The following is a 17559-nucleotide window of genomic DNA, read 5'->3' as shown; positions in this document are numbered from 1 at the left end:
GGGGGCGAAAAAAAAAGAACGGAAAGAAATTGAAAATATAGAAAAAAAGGTTATACTGTATTAATCTACACCACGAAGATGCCGGAAAACCAGCTTTTTAAAGTGAGACAGATTGTAAGAGCATGGAAACACAGAAGAAGGCAGAGCATTCCACAGTTTGGCTGTGTGAGGAAAGAAGGAGGTACTATAACGGGCTATTCTCGTGTGACCGATATCAACAGAGAAATGGTGGGCATCGCGGGCAAGACGTGTGTTACGAACCCACGACCTTACCGGCGGTACACAGGATGCCAAATCCCCTGAACATTGCCCGTTAAAGTACCTGTAAAAGAGAGAGAGAGTGAAGCAACATTGCGGCGAAGAGAAAGGGGAGAGAGATTGTCGACTAAAGGAGGAGAATTAATAAGACGAAATGCCTTGGATTTGAAACTCACGCTCACCTTCCGTGTATTTATCCATTGCTAAAATTACGGCTTTATAAATACAGTAAGTATATTTAGTAAGTATATTTGTATGGTTCATTATACTGTGGTTGGGGCAGGTGTGCTGTATAGTAGTATATTTATCGGCACAGAAAGTTAAAGGGATCAGTCTTGAAAATTAGGCACCCCAGCTTATATCGAATGATTATTAAGCACCCGAATGAAATACCTAAACTAACCTAACTCCCCCAAGGCAATGTTTGGGTGTTCAATATAATCAGGCGAAATAAGTTGGGGAGGATTTAATCTTCAGGTAATCTCTAAATTCTAAAATTATTCACTTGAATTATGGTTAACGAAACACAAGCCTGTATTTCCATTAGATATTACAACATAGAAAAGTACATATGTCTACAAGAAAAAATCTACTGTAACCAAAAACAATACATATTAAAAGTACTTACATTGTTACTGATATGTGAAATATTACATACAAATACAGTAGAAGGAATTTTGTATTTACTGTATTTTACTGTACAGTATTTAGAATCAACATGCATGAAACTCTTTAACAGCGATTCTAATTACAGGTATTCTTATACTACATTTACTTAAATGTTGTTCATAAGTTCAAACTACATTTATTTAACTATCGTTCATAAGTTCAAGCTATATTTATTTAACTGTTGTTCATAAATTCAAACTAAATTTATTTAACTGTTGTTCATCAGTTCACACTACATATACTATACTTAACTTACTACTGTTCAGGAGTTCAAACTACATTTACTTAACTACTGTCCATGAGTTCAAACTACATTTACTGAACAACTGTTCTTAAGTTCAAACTACATTTACTTAACTACTGCTCAGAAGTGCAAATTACATATACTGTACTTAACTGCTGTTCTTAAGTTCATCAGTATACCCCGTCAAGATTACTTTCCAACACCTACTCTCACCAACCTCACACATACCGAGCATTATCTATTACTTAGAATCTTTAGTCATAATAATTCACAACAGTACAATCCATTGGTACTTTACTCCCACATTTAAAATTAATATAAACAAGCATAAATACTTAAACAATGAAGTGTAAAATACTGAGGAAGAGCTGTATCATTATCCATATTGTACACTATTATAGAATTTGAATTACTGTAATACGTAATCGTATACAGGTAATGAAGTGCACATGACATTAAAATTGAAGAGGACTTGGAGTTACTATGTCCAGAGTTCTGTTACATATGACAAGAAGACACCTACAGTCTAATGCATGGAAACATTCACACGCAGGTCTTCAGAAGGCATCTTTCCACACTTTATCAACAATCCAATCCCTGTAGTACTCAACCCGGGTGTAGATACCTGGTACATTGCTGCTGGTACACCCCCTCACACCACGAGACACCAGACCCACCACCTCCTGCACACACTGTCCACCTCGCTCAAACATCAGCGGTCCTCCACTGTCACCCTGTAGGAAGACAATACATCATGTACCTGCTCCATCCAGTGTTCGTTCAGGAACTGTAGAAAGTTTTAACAAGTGTTATGATGCAGACATGATGGTGGCAGAGCAGGGGGAGGGATGCACAGTAATATTTACCTAGATAATAATTACAAGCCTGTTTGTTTTCTCGGTAAGCCATAATGCTAAATGTAATCGTTAATTTCTTTAATATCAGTGGGCAGTAGTGCAAGACTGTACAGTATACAATATACATGCACTACGTGTCCCTATAGCCCGAATATCACAGTCATGATAATCCTACACTAATTATTTGAATCTCATTAATTACGGCTTCTATTATTTGGATAACTACACGATCTGCAACATGTTGTGACAGGCTATACTTTAGACCACAAGCACAAGAATAAAGTACATAATAAAAACAAAAGGTACTCATTTACAAAACAGTTGTAATTTTGAAACTGTATTCATGTAACGTATTTCATGTCCAGAGAGGAGAGCTACTGTAAAATGAAGAACTGAGAATCAACTGGAAGGTGTTGCAACTGGCACAGTAAGGACTCAACAGTGACCAGTGTGTGTGTATGTGTGTATAAACATTGTCATTCCCTGTGTAACTATTCATGTTAATGAAGGTTTATAATAAGCTTTACCTGACAAGAGCCTTGATTAGATTCATCCACACAGATGATGCTGTCGGTGATTCCAGATGGGTAATCAATAGCGGCATTCAGTCTGAGTATATCATGCTGGTCACACTGGAACCTTGACATAGACCGTACCTGCGCCTTATGTAGTACTTCTGATGTGCGTGCTGACAATCAAGACCAAATTGAACATAGTTATTAACACAAAAAAGGTATCGATAAGTTCTCACACACACACTGAAATACAAATAATAGTAAGGGCTGATAATAAATTTTTAGTATTCGGTCAAAATCAGAATTACAAGATTATTCACAAAAAGAATATATTCTACTTTTATGACGATTTTACTGAACAAATTATCGATCTATCTAGGCAGGGAGAGTAAGGAGAAGGCAAGAGGAGGTAGGGGAAGAGAAGGAGGGAAAAGGGGCAAAAATGAAGAAGGCAGGGAGGGTAGGAAGGAGGCAGGGAGGGTAGGAAGGAGGCAGGGAAGGAAGAAAGAGAATCACCCAAATAATAACACACCCAAGTACACCAAAACGTTAGTTAAAATACGCACTTCCTGGACCAGTTAGACCCCAGCCAGCCACTAGCAGTTCCTCTCCACCTCTCACCCTTTTGTTCTCGTAGGGCAAACATGCTGGCTGGATCCTATCAGTCACTGGAGCCTAATAGGATGATATATTTAGGTAATTAATGAAAAAAATAAATGGAATGCAGGATCATTTCAAGATTAGACACCATAGTTTATTTCATCAGTAGGCTAGGTTAGGTTAGTATTTCATCACCCATATGATTGAGAATAACAGTTTATAGTAGCCTTGGCCTATCTAACTTACCTCAAACTTCAGCTGCAAAAGAGCAATGTCATTATAGCGTCTGGGTTCCTCGTACTCTGGGTGAATGAAGTAGGAAGCCACAATGACATCGTAACTTATCCCTGGTTCTCTCTCGCGAAAATCGTGGGCTCCAAGACGTGCCACAAGCCTTGGTGTAGGAAACCTGAAGGAATATAGAAACTAATGAGTATAGATTAATATGCACGTGTAGTTCTGGTGATAAAGAGAGTTACTGGGTGGACAGAGTTAATGAAAACTCAAAAGAGCTCTGGCAATTAGGAATCGGCAATTGGCTTAAGTATAAGCCACTTGAAATCGAATCTTTTATGCTCATTTAACAAAGGCATTTTTGGTAACACAGTATTAATTGTAATTTGGTTTTCTTTGGGAAACGGATTTAGTTTTTGTACACATTCCAATATAAATACAATTTTCAGGGTTATACAGTTATACTTTCATAATTAATTAAGTTGCTAAGTGTTTGACTAGTTTAGTGGGTGCGTAAAGCCTTAACACCATTTCAGAAGGTGAAAACCCCTGGACACCCCTGGCGTTATGAACCTTGAGGATCATATTTAACTATCACAAATGCAGTAGATAATGCCTGTAAATTACAAAACACAATAAAAACTACACATGCTGTGATGGTGGGTCAAGGATATTCGATTTTAAAGGAAATTGTTACACACTTACTGAACACAATGGGCTGCAGTGAGCACCCAGTCCCGGGCAATAAGTGAGCCTCCACACACATGCCGTAGACCACGGCTAGTATCTTCAAGAAGCGACACCTGCAGGTAGAGGAGAGTGTAAGAAGCAGGCACACAGTGTAAACGTCCCTTCATTAGGGGGAGTGAGAGGCATTTCTTAACCAGGGAGAACAACTTACTTCCCTCAATAAAACGACAAAAGCTTACCCTCTATGGCGAACACAAGAAATATTCTTATACAATGGGAAAGGCAAGATTTGGGCTTACGGCAGTTAAGAGATATGGAAGACTTCGAGCACCACGACAGTCACAAAGACTCGTGGAGGGTATTGGTGGAGAAGAACAGTTTATAGTATAAAACTTTAAAGGATAACTGTACCAATGTATTACAAAACCAGGTGGACAATTGCTTTAAAGTTTTCATATTAAAATACTGATGATTAGAAGTGGTTTACGAGAAGATTGCTGATTAAACAGAAGGCGATACTAACTATGTGAGGAAACTCTCTGACGAGGGCACTTTCACCACCATGGACCAGCGGCACAGTGATGGTACATCTGCTTCCACTTCGTCTCCTCTGTTGCTGCCACTCAAAGCACTCTGGAGATATTATATTTGTGAAAACATTGATTGATAGAACGACCACTAGAAGCCATGGGTCACCAGGACTTCTCTGACACCTTAAAATTACCGGTATGTATATTTACTCACTTTGGCCAAGTTGCAAACAATATATCATTACTGTACTGTATTTCACATTTTTTTAAGATACAGTTAACATATTATGTTCCGCTCATTTTGTTCTGTTACAAGAAATATATTATTTGCTCATTCCATTCTGGAGAACTTACTGTTACGTGCAATGGCGGCAGAGCTGGTCCTACAACACACGATGACTCGGTCAAAATCTGTGGCGCCAGGTAGCCTCAGCTGGCTGCCGCTCTCGGTGGACCCACCCTGCTGTAGGCATTCCCGGAGGTCCCTCATCACCCCCTGCGTCCCGTCCACCCGGGTACACACGTGCCCCACCTGCTGACCCACAGCTGACCACACACCTGTAAACAAACCACACACCATTTAGTCCTGAACGTATTAGTAATCGTCATTGTGAGTCACAATTCTCTATATCAGTGGTTCTCAACCAGGGGGGAATTCAGGTTTTCAGGGGGGGGAAAACTGATTCGGGAGCAAGAGATATGTTCGATGAGAAATCAATCACAGAATTTTGGCCCTTGATGTGCGATTCCTACCCAAAAGTGGCAGAAAGAGCTATCCGTGCATTGCTTCCGTTTGTGTCGACATATCTTTGTGAGTCAGGCTTTTCAACTCTGTTGCAAATTAAAACGAAGCAACGTAGTAGATTAGAGGTAGAAAATGACCTGCGTTGTGCCCTTTCAAGCACTCCTCCGCGTATCCCAGAATTGGCGAAGAAAAACAATCACAGGTTTCTCATTGACTGTAATCTTCATCTGAATAAAATTAATTACAAATTTACAATATCCTGGTATTCTATTGAACTTTTTGTATATTGCATTATGCTTCAGTGTGGTCTGTTAAGTAATTTACTATAAAAAAAAAAAAACTAATTTACTTCTATTCAAGTTTTATAAATCCATCAACATTTTCAATTGACATTTAATTTGTAAAACTCCACTATAAAAATAATCCATGTAAAATTGTAAATGTATATGTACTAATATGGAAAAAATAAAGGTTTTTCAGTATTATATTCATATTATTTGGAATGCACTTTTTGAGGCAGACAATCTTGGAAAGGAGGGGGGAATGACATTCTGACATATGGTGAAAGGGGTGCATGGGGCAAACAAGGTTGAGAACCACTGCTCTATATAGTGTGTTAACCAGTGTGGCTGCTTGATGATCAATAGCTCAGCAACACCAGTCACGTCGTCGTTTCAGAAAAGTCAGTAAGGTGTATTCTATATATTTAAATATGAGGAATATTCATCTAATGAGAATCTGAGAACTCTGAGCCATGGTAGTTAATTAATACAACAATACACTGAAGAAGGTAACTTACCTATCAGTAACACCAGCAACACACGCTCGCACCATCCCGACATCTGTGGACAAAAATTATCATCACAAAAACAAGTTGAAGTCTCTTGGTGGATGAAAAACAATGATCTGAATCTCTGTAACAACTCTCATGTAGACAATAAACATCACTATTATGGTATCACGTCTAGTATTCAAAGGTGGACCAAAACTATTAAATTCAGGGGCTTTATGTGCACAGACGTCAATGGCAAGCCTACAGAACCAAAATTCACAAGTGTAATGTTAACTGTGAACCATTAAGGTAACCCCTAAATAATATGTACAGTTGATTATGGCACCTGTGATTTTTGGTCCTTTAGATACACTGTTAACGTATCCTGCACACACACACACACATATAGCTTCAAACGTTGTTACTCCCAGTGTCAACATCACCATCTCCACACAACCATTAACATCGTCATCATTATCACCAACACTATTACTACTAATTTGCTGTCATTCGCAATCGAATATGACGATCATCCAGCTATGATACAATGACATAAGTTATTAAAGATTCACCTGGGTTGGGGAGTTCTGAGGTGACTAAAGAGGCCGATACGGGACCGGCAGGCCGATCACAGATGTTGCATATGTGGAAGGCTACATTTTGTGCGGGAGCGGCAGCGTCTTTCCGGCGTCGAAGCGTGTCTGCCTCGTTATGCAGTCGGGCTAATTCGAAAGTATTGACACTTTCTTGTGTGGTGATCCTCCAAGCGTTACGGTGTGGAGTAATCGTCTCCCCGGTGGGGGGGTCGATTTGGCACTTTTTCAGGTTTATCATAAGACTATCCTTATATCTTTTCAGTTGCCCGCCAGCGTTACGTTTACTATTCGTTCGGTGAATGTAAAGTAGCTGCTTCGGCAGTCTACTGTCGTCCATGCGGGTAACATGGCCAGTCCATCGTAGTTGTTCATGGCTAATGGTAGCCTCGATGCTTCTACCCTGCCATATAGCAGGGTGGGGAGGACTACTGCTCGATATACGTGTAACTTTGTAAATAATTTCAGCTCCCTACAGCTGAAGACACATTTCGGAGTCTGCCAAAGGCTTGAGTTGCACATCTGATCCGATGCCGAATCTTTTCATCGATGTCCGCGGTGGTGAACAGGTGAGAGCCGAGATACCGAAAGTGGGTAACATTAGAGGGAGGGTAGTACCGTTAAGCTGGATGGATGGTGGAGGTGTAGCTGAACCAGGGGCAGGCTGAAAGAGAATCTGAGCATTATGTACAGTCAGCCAAAGATGCATCAACCCCACTCTGAGTCTCGTGCTCGTAATTTTACCTGGCAATACTTGGTAAAGGAAGGCTGTATGAAAAGGTGATTGCAATTGGTGGATCTGTTTTCGGCTGTATCACTGTCAGGATAATTATTAAACAAACCAAAGGAAGAATTTTTATAATAAAAACTTCATTGCTATTTAAAGTCATGAGAAGTTTCCAAATGTTCGTAAATTTGCTTAATAATGAAGAAAATTATATTAATAACTTGGCAACTTAACTACAACCACAGCTGCCACAAGATTCTCACATAAAATTTTCTATATTATTTGAACAAATATACGAACATTTAGAAACTTCTCAGGATCTAAAATAATAGTGAATAATTTATTATTATAAAAATTTTACCTTTGGTTTGTTTAATATTTATCTTAACAGTGATCCAGTCGAAAACAGATCCACCAATCACAATCACCTTTACATACAACGTCCCTTTGCCAAGTATTGCCAGGTAAAATTGCTGACTGTACATTCACCTCAAGGCCGAAGTGTGCATACGCATCTGCGTAGGTGTTCAGGAGCTCCTGTAGGTCGCGTTCAGTTTGAGCGACAAGGGTGAGGTCGTCTGCATATTGAAGCTCAGTAATGGAAGCTGCCGACATCTTTGCTCCTGCCTGGAGTCGTCTTATGTTGAAAAGACCCTTCAACCGGTACTCGATGTTCACCCCGTCGGCTAAATTGGCGCTGGCACGAGTAAGGAAGGCAGCCAAGAAAATGGAAAAGAGAGTTGGTGCCAGTACACACACCTTGTTTAACCCTCATGCCATCGCGTAGTTGCCTCACAGAGGCGATGAATTTTGGTGGGCAGCCAAAACGGCTGAGGGTCCACCAGATGGATTCCCTGTTGATCGAGTTGAAGGCCTTGGTTAGGTCGATGAAAGCCATATACAGGTTACAACGTTGTTCTCTGCACTTTTCCTGTAACTGACGGGCAGCAAAGATCATGTCAGTGGTGCCACGTGATGGTCTAAGGCCACACCGAGATTCGGGGTGGAAGTTTTCCGCTTCAGGAAGAAGTCAGTTTAGGAAGACTCGGGCGATAATCTTGCCAGCTACGGGCAGCAGCGACAACCCGCGGTAGTTGCCACAGTCTAACCAGTCTCCCTTGTTCTTATAAATATTAACGATGGAGGCGTCTTTAAGAGCTTGGGGGAATTCCTCCTTTTCCCATATATTGTCCAGGAGAGAGTGGAGACGGCTGGTAAGCAGAGGTCCTCCCGCTTTACACGCCTCGACTGGGATTCCGTCAGGCCCTGAGGCATTGTTATTTTTCATCTGTTTGATGGCAGTAGCTACCTCATCCAAGGATGGAGGATAGCTGAGGTGGGTCAGCTCTGGATGCTGAAGGACCTACTGGGTAGTCAGGACATCCACATCGGTGTTTCGGTTGAGCAGTAAATGCTAGTGCTCTTTATAGCGCTGAAGGAGGTCTTCATCATCTTTAATTGTGGAGTTATCGTCGGATGAGCAGAGGGGCACCGTGAGTGATTGGCCCATAAAATTTTTTCGTGCAGTTGAAAAATTCGCTCACCTTGTGCTGGTCTGCAAATTTTTGTGTTTCACACGTTCTTAAGTTTGCAAAGTTCCCGCTGGGCCACCGTTTTCTTTTTGTGGAAGACATCAGCTTTGGTCCAAGACTGAGGGTTGTTCTGCCAGTCAGTTAAAGCAGCACGTTTATCATTGATGAGTACATTGATTGCCAGGTCATATTCATCAAACCAATCCTGGTGTATTCTTTCGATCTGGCCGAGGGGCTCTGCAGGTTTTTGTCATGATGGTGTCGAGAATATCCCATTCGGCACTGGGATTTAGGTTATTTATCAGCCCATGTTCGAGCTGCTTTCTGAAAGCATGTACTACCGCTGGATCCTCCAGACACTTAGTGTTAAAACCTCTTCTGGAGGCTTGCTGCCTTCGCCATTTTGGGGCGACGTGAAGTGAGAGCTTGGCTCTGACGAGCCGATGATCAGTGTTGCAGTGGTCTGAGCCAAGCATGGCACGGGTGATGAGGACATCTCGGCGATCTATTTCTCTAACAATGATGTAATCAATGAGATGCCAGAGTTTGGATCGTGGGTGTTGCCACGAACCCTTGAACTTGTCGGCCTGCCTAAACAAGGTATTAATGATAGTGAAGTTATGTGCAGCACACTTGCTGAGGAGGAGTAGGCCGTTGGGATTACACTTGCCTAGTCCATTTCTCCCTATGCTTCCCTGCCAAATGTCAGCATCTTTTCCAAGTCTGGCATTGAAGTCACCAAGGAGCACAAACTTATCTTCTCTGGGGATAGAGGTTAGCACTCTGTCGAAGTCGGCGTAAAACGCCTTCTTGATGTCATCCTCTGCATGCAGTGTTAGGGTGTAAGTAGTGATGAAAAAGGCATGACGTGAGTGTTCAGTGGGACTCGGAGAGTCATGAGGCGCTCGTTGATCCCAATAGGCATTTCAGTTAGCCTGTGTAGAATGCGTTGGTGGATGGCAAAGCCAACTCCATAAATGCCGTTTCTCTCCACAGCAGGCTTACCCTTCCAGAAGAAGGTATAGCCAGAATCTCGTTCTGTGAGTTAACCCTCATCTGGGACCCGAGACTCACTAATGGCTGCTATGTCGATGTTATACCTAACCAGTTCTTTTGCCACAAAGGCGGTTCTTCTTTCAGGCACTCATTTGTGCCAGTATCCAGAAGGGTCCTGACATTTCATGCAGCAACCACAAGAGGTTGTATAGTTTGTTTTTGTTTGGATCTGTGATTTTGATTGTGTTTTCGACCGCATAAGGATGACCTTACAGGGTGCGGTTGCCCAGTCAGGTTGTTTTTTAGGCAGACTATGTGTTACCGCAAGCAGTAATGAGTAGGATGACACATAAATAAACATTGTTAGGCTGTAAGTCATGTCATGTTTATTGAGTGTGCCTGCCCGTATACAGTGTGTAGAGTATTGACATGGTGAGGATGAGAGGCCCAGAGAAAGTTGGAGTGTGTAAGGGGAGTTTTGTTTATGTATAATTATAATCACCTAACTCAGCCGCCCATTGAGAGAGGGTTGGGGAGGCGACAGCAGGGTATCGGCACTGTAGCTATTCAGACCAGAGGCAACACCTAACCTGGTTCCTCTGTAGTTATTCAGATCACAGAGGCAACACCTAACCTGGTTTCTCTTGAGACTTTTAACACGTAAGTTTAACTGGTACTTACTGTATTGTGTACACAGGTAGACTGTGTCCATTGCATCGTTTATCATTGTGACGACATAAAAATATGGAAAATTAAGTACTCATTGTAAGTGTTAAGATTAGACTGATTACATAGCTATGATTGTTATGTAAATATATATGGGATTAGACATTTATGTGATTGCCTATGTATGATTTATTTGAAATACTAAAATGAATTGTATTCAACAGGTTTGACCAAATTATAATGTTCGAGTTTGACGTCACAAGTTTCATTAAATCCTTTAACCGCCCGGATGGCGGTTACACTATGTTTAGGGCGCCTTTTCTAGCCCCCTCCCCATACGGGGTGAGCGGAGTGGCTCCTTGAAAGGGCTGCTAAGTCGCACACAGGACCGGATTGCACTGCTGCCTAGATCCCAATGCATAAACGACCATCTTATCTGTGCCGCCCATGTGCAGAGTTGTGACTAGAGACTCCCGGCAGTAATCTCTGCCTGTCCCCGTCGCCATAGGATTTTTGGGGGTATAGGGGTTTTGATGATGATAATGAGAGGTATGATAAGTTGGTTGAAGGCTGCACGCGAGTTGATTTATGTGGTGACGCGGGAGCGTAAGCTGCAACCACACATCTTGGCTCTCCCTTTTCCTGATCCCGTGGTGCAAGTGTTGCAGCGACTGAGGAGAGGGAGAGTCGCAATGGACTGCCGATAGCCCAGTTTGTAGGGTTTCGCCTTAGTAGCTTGTCCATCAGGCATTGCCTTCGTCCACCAGTGTAGTCGTTGCGTTCCCATGGTGGTCACCTCTTCCTCCTACACCGCTGTTGGGGTCTTGTTGGAGCCCTGTAAGCATGTCTGCCTGATGAGGGACTCCACCACAGATTTTTCGTTTGGGGTTAATCCCGTAACTTTACCAAGATTACTCAGCAATGGTTGGTAGGCGCCAGGACGTGTTTGCATGCCAGTGGGCCTATGCGCCGTCCCTCTGGGGCCCACTGCTACTCCGAGATCCCTTGCTGGTCTAGCCAAGGCCCCTGAGGCATCCAGTTACCGTGTGTTGCCACGAAGACGCACAGCAGGAGTCTTGACGGTGAAAAGGCTGTGTATTGGCAGGGGAAGACTTATGCAAGTTGCTTCCCTGTTCCCCACGAGGGCTAACCAGTGGCGGTAGCTGAAAGCGAGCAAGCAGTGCTTGCACCTTAGCATTAACATAATTCTGCCGCACTAGACGCATTTTTCCACCCTGTGTACGAACACACACAGACTACATCCACTATCACCACAACCAATACTACCACCATCATCATCATCATTATCACCATCACCGTCACCACCATCATTATCACCATCACTACCACCATCATTATTCCTACCACCCTCCAGCACAGTCAGTCGCCTCTCAAGGTCTTCCTCCCCGTGCTCTGGTCCGTGGTCTGGGGATTTCAAATTTCACGTTAAATATCTTGATTACTTCCTCCTAAACTACTTCTAGATTTATTAAGTATAGAATTAACACATCAAGAACGACTTATTTATATTCTTCTTAGCGTCTATGGTGTCGCCTCTGTGTTGAATAATATCTGACGTCACGAGAAGCAATAGTTACAAGGGATCACATGAAGATTAGTCCCACAGTTCATTTCATCTCAAGATTAACCACCCTAACGCTTACCCAACATAACATAATCCAATCTAAACTAACACCCCCCCCCCTCAGGTAGTGTTAGTGTGTTTAATCATCAGGTGAAATAAGCTGGAGGAGCTAATCTTCAGGTGATCCATTAAAAGTAATATGGATTTCATTAAAACAATCGACAAGGTTTTCACCCAGACAAATGTAAGAGGAGTTATATTGGCAGAACTTGAGGAAGAGTCCACAGACCGTATCAGATGAAGGATGAAATGAAAGAAACTGAGCTAATAAAAGAAAAGAGATGAACGAGGATCTAGGTTGTAGTTGTTCATAGTAAAGTGACGTTTTTAAAGATTATAACAAATGATAAAGTCAACAAGGTGGGGAGTGATTCAGAAAAGACTGACGCAGAAAAAGATTTAATGGCCATAAAGGCCCCAGCGGTCTTCTCACACACACATCTACCTGCCCAACTGAGTCCGGTGTTTAGAAATAAACACAATGTGGTAGTAGGTAGTAGGCAGCTACCGAACAGGGAGGTACTACCGCCTGGGAAGATATTGGAAGCATAATGTGTTGCCTAATGGTAGACCCTGCTGCCATATGACATCACGAAAATTGTGACCAAGTCCCAGGTTGCTGATCTGACTTCTGCCTCATTTACACACAATTGTAGGGTCTCAATTGTTTCTATTACATGACAAAACAACATACATATATAGCGTTTCTCACTGTTTATTTTTTTTCACTCTTGCATTTCTTTGTATGTATTATTATCACAGTGTTGTTATTATTATTATTACCATTAATATTTTGTTTTACTTTTTATTATAAATTTTATTTACTATGAATTATTATTATTAAGTTTTCGCCCCCCGGGCCCTGATGTGGGTCAGTGACCTGTGCCCGGGTGGGCTAATCCCCGTAAAAAAAAAAAAAAATTCGGTTCGGTTGGTTTTTCTTATTGTTTGTTGCAAGGTAGACCATGTTGCCATATGGCATCACAAAATTTTGACCAAGTCCCAGGTTGCTGATCTGACTTTCTACCTCATTTACATACAATCGCAGGGTCTCAATTTTCTCTTACTATTGACAACACAACACACATATTGTCGTTTCTCACTCTTGATTTATTTTTTACATGTTTGTATTTACTTATTTACTAACATCCACGTAACAGTAACAACAGGTGCTCATTAACACCAACGTAATAGTAACAACAGGCGCTCACAAACATCCACGTAACAGGCGCTCACAAGCATCCAGGTAAACAGGCGCTCACTGATGCCCACGTAACGGCGACCTAACTGTGCATCATAGGAAATTTAAGCATCATATAAGGTATTTCCAGTAACATCAACCTAATGAGGCAACTGGAAACGATGATCTGAAGATTAAGTTAAGTTAGGTTAGGGTAGTTGTCTCGTTGAACTTAAGTACCCAAGTGAAATATGGAGGAGAGGGCTAATAAGCAAGTCCTTTAATCCGGAAACCAGAAATAGGAAATGCAAATAGAGGACGTAGTTTCTTAAATCACATACACACACTACTACTACTACTTTCTACTTTGCTGTCACTCGAAATCGAGTATGACGATCATTCAGCTATGATACAATGATGTGAGGTATTAGGGATGTCACCTATGTTGGTGAATTCTGAGGTGACTAAAAGGCCGATACGGGACCAGCAGGGTCGATCACAGATGTTGCACATGTCGGGGGCTACATCTAGTGCGGGAGGGGCGGCGGTAGCGCTTTTCCGACGTTGGAGTTTGTTTGCCTCGGTTTGCAGTTGGGTTCACACGAAAATACACACACACACACACACATCTCTATCAATCTATCTATCTATCTATCGACATTAGTTACTACAGTCTACAGTATTACAGTCGTAAACAGTACGTAACAGAGACGTGACCGACCGCCCAAGCGAAAAGGATAAAGTAAGGTGACCAGATGCATGTACCACAATTTCAGTAGAATAGAAAAAAAGGTTACTACTAAGAGTGAAGACATTCACTACTAGTACCTGGTGGTGGTGGAGGAGAGCGGCGTCTAGTGACCAGCGAGTTACAACCTTCCCTCATTTATCAGCCATCCTATAATGATATACGTGCAGTGGTGTTGTGGTGGAGAGACTTATTCCGTGTCGCTCGGTGCAGATTCCTCCACCCACCGTCACCCAACACGCCGCAGCCCATGGCCTCCACCGTTACCCACCACGCCGCAGCCCATGGCCTCCACCGTCACCCATTACGCCGCAGTCCACCCCACAAAATTCTACCTCGTGACGGCGACCAGCATAAAACATCTTACTAATACATTAACAGGGACAGACATACCTATCAAAACAATGTCACAAACATTCATATTAACATAAACACTCACAGAAACACAGACACAACATCAATATAGAAACACAAAAAGACGAACATAAACAGACCAACAAAATGAGAATACAGTGCAACTGATGTGCCACCCACCACCAGCTGTGCGTAACTTCTCATGGTCACTTAGGATTCGTTCCCTCGTAATATTTCTTTCTCTTCTAAGGGGAGATAAACACGGAACTAGGAAAAACTTGCCCACTCACTTATGGGCGGAGCTAATGTGAATGGCGTGGGTCAAACTAACAGACAGTAGAACGCACCAAGTAACTTATAACATCAGGTAAGGGCTAGGATGAGAGGGGGGGTACACAAGTGTGCACTCTACCCTTTCTTTCACCTCATCCAAGAAACCTCTCCCTTAAGACATTAGCCACCGTGGCAAAAAAAAAAAAAAAGATTTGTATGATGTTTCTAGAACGATTTAACAATACATACTGAATTGCAATGTCTTAAATATGTGACGGAATTCAACCTCGTAGAACGTCCTTTCAGTTTTCAGCGTGTGGACAAGTGACGTAAAATGCCGGTGAGTTGGTTTTTTGTGACATTCCGTCATAAACCAACTAGTCCAATGTACACCACATCCAGGAAGGCTACACCATATACCCAGGGAGGCTACATCACCACACCCAGGGAGGCTACCTCACCACACCCAGGGAGGCTACACACCAAACTCCGAATCTCCTCATTCACCACTTGCTGTATCTTATTAAAAGCCGGTCGGGTGGTCATTATGACTTATTATCCAGTGTTACACATCACTCCACAGTGTACTTGAGGATCCAGTGAAAATGGTTTACTGTACTAAATTCTCGGGAATAAACTGAGAATTATTACTACCGCGTTAAGACATTAAAAAGGGCATCTAGTCTAAAATATAATTAACATGTGGAATCATAACAAATCGTGTACAACTACTCACTGTAACACACTTGATATTTTCGTTTTATAAGTAAAGGTTTCTCTCGCTGCAGGACAATGATAGTGCATTACCATCAACACTCGGGCCACAAGTGAACTGGTTAATACCTGCTTAGTCACTCAGACTCACTCGACCGTCTTGCAACCACCTGGTGGCAGCGTTTGGAATCTACGCATCCTATGGTTGCCGGCTATGCTGTACTGTACTTACAATGATGATTTCATCATGCATATACAGTAGATACAAAAGTTATAATACGTGAAATCTATTATTAATATTGTCAACTTGTTTTCCTAATTGGACCTGAAAAGCCTTATTTTACGTTCCTGTTAGAACATATTGAATTTTCCAGTTTATGGCCAAACATTTCCCAACTTGTTGATTTTAATTTCCAACTATTCCAAATTATTATTTTTTCTAAATACAGCACTTGGCTCCGTACTGCTAGTCCCTTATTATTTTACTGGGCGATGAAAATGGTAGGAATAAGAGCCGGGCTGAATAATACCTGAACTGTTTAATCAATTCAGCTTCTGGCAGTAGCGAAGATGTAGGCTGGACTGTGATGGAATGCTCACAACTCACGAGTCATATGTTTACGTTTGATAAGGGGAACTCAGTTATTAATTATATTTGTACAGTCAAGTCTAAAATTCACTACCAAGCCCTTAACTCAAGAAATGCCTTCTTCTATGTTTCCATACTCATACAATGTCTCACTTTAAAAAGCTGGTTTTCCGGCATCTTCATGGTGTAGATTAATTTGGTAATTTTCTCTTCTATATTTAATTTATTGTTACTCTTTATTTTTTGGCCCTTAAGCCCCGTTGTGGGTCGATGACCTGTGCCCAGGTGGGTTATTCCCAGTAAAAAAAAAAATAGCTGTCTTAAAATAACACAGGGAAAGGGCCGACTAGAATGATGGTGTCCATATTTCTAATACTCATCTCAAATTAAACATGGTCATACACCATTCACTTGTAAAGCTTGGCGCAATAGTCTCCATAATTTTGGAAATCACTGCCGATGTTATATATTACTGTATATCTTCGATGAAGAACTATTTTAAAGGGATATCAGCTGCCAGTATTCTGATAAGTAAATAGTATACTGTCGCAATATTTACGATAAATTGTTAGTATGAATTTTATTATAAGGAGCATTTCGTATACTCATATCAATGATGGGTCGGTTTTTGGAAGTGTATTAAGCATAAATACTGTTTAAAGCCATGTTGTGTTTATCATGTCTACGTGACGCTTCACTTACGTAGCTTGATGTTATGTGGCCACTGGCTTATGTTGCTACACATCCCCACATTCATATATTTATACGTAGTGGATATTTTGCCGTGACCGGCTAAGTTCCTACTAACGCTATTTTACCATGAGTGCGCTCTGATTGCATAAAAAAAGTACTTTCTGTATAATATGACGGGGTCCGCCTCCCGGCTAGGAAGTTAGGTAAGGTTGGTTAGGTTTCTTTGTTTGGTTAGGTTAGGTTCTATTAGGTTCTTGTAAATGTCGCCTCTTTTATAATGAACATCTGTGGAAACGATCAAAATCGAACAACTTCTGGTTAGGTATGTTTAGAGCTACACAACGATCGACTCACGGCGAAATAAATGCCGAATGCCGCCAGTCACCGTCAAATATTGTTCTCCCGTTGTTCGCCGGTAATGGACGATTAGCCAATCAGAGCGCATTCACGGAAAAATAGCGTTCTAGGAACTTAACCGGTTACGCTAAAATATCCACCGCCTAAATTATGTAATTTATATAGTTTGCTTCATTTAGGAAACATGATATTAACATTACTCCTCATCATTCATCACTACCGTTGTCTACTCATATTAATAAATATCTCCATTCCTATCTCATGTGTCGAGTTTTTACCTTTACTTTTATTCTCATCGCCACCGATCGGCTCGTTAGCCACTTGGGCGGTTGGTCTTACGAATCACTCTGCTTCGTTACCAGTTTCACACTGTGTTGG

At 41.7% G+C, this 17559-nt stretch overlaps 1 protein-coding gene across 1 annotated transcript; it reads right to left on the bottom strand.

Moving 5' to 3' along the window:
- Positions 1-491: 491 nt before the first annotated feature.
- Positions 492-14300, bottom strand: LOC121878435 (chymotrypsin-like protease CTRL-1). The gene is made up of 9 exons (XM_042384667.1): positions 14282-14300; positions 6142-6184; positions 4952-5155; positions 4591-4700; positions 4083-4180; positions 3390-3552; positions 3110-3218; positions 2556-2716; positions 492-1905 (listed from the first exon to the last, which is right to left on the bottom strand). Exons 2-9 carry the CDS (start codon positions 6182-6184, stop codon positions 1729-1731), a joined length of 1065 nt encoding a protein of 354 aa, XP_042240601.1. The 5' UTR covers positions 14282-14300; the 3' UTR covers positions 492-1728.
- Between the last annotated feature and the right edge of the window lie 3259 nt (positions 14301-17559).

This window comes from Homarus americanus, unplaced genomic scaffold (genome assembly GCF_018991925.1).
Source record: "Homarus americanus isolate GMGI-L3 unplaced genomic scaffold, GMGI_Hamer_2.0 scaffold41027, whole genome shotgun sequence".
Taxonomy (NCBI): domain Eukaryota; kingdom Metazoa; phylum Arthropoda; class Malacostraca; order Decapoda; family Nephropidae; genus Homarus; species Homarus americanus.
The sequence above is the reverse complement of the archived record's forward strand: the minus strand, read 5'-3'. Positions and strand labels throughout refer to the sequence as shown.

What these genes read in the sequence shown, in the direction of transcription:
- LOC121878435 (XM_042384667.1), bottom strand. Translation starts at nt 6,184, where the DNA reads ATGTCGGGATGGTGCGAGCGTGTGTTGCTGGTGTTACTGATAG. An exon ending in GTTGCTGGTGTTACTGATAG is followed by an intron (nt 5,156 to 6,141) that starts GTAAGTTACCTT and finishes GTTTGTTTACAG; the next exon opens with GTGTGTGGTCAGCTGTGGGT. An exon ending in ACTGCAGCCCATTGTGTTCA is followed by an intron (nt 3,553 to 4,082) that starts GTAAGTGTGTAA and finishes ATATTCCTTCAG; the next exon opens with GTTTCCTACACCAAGGCTTG.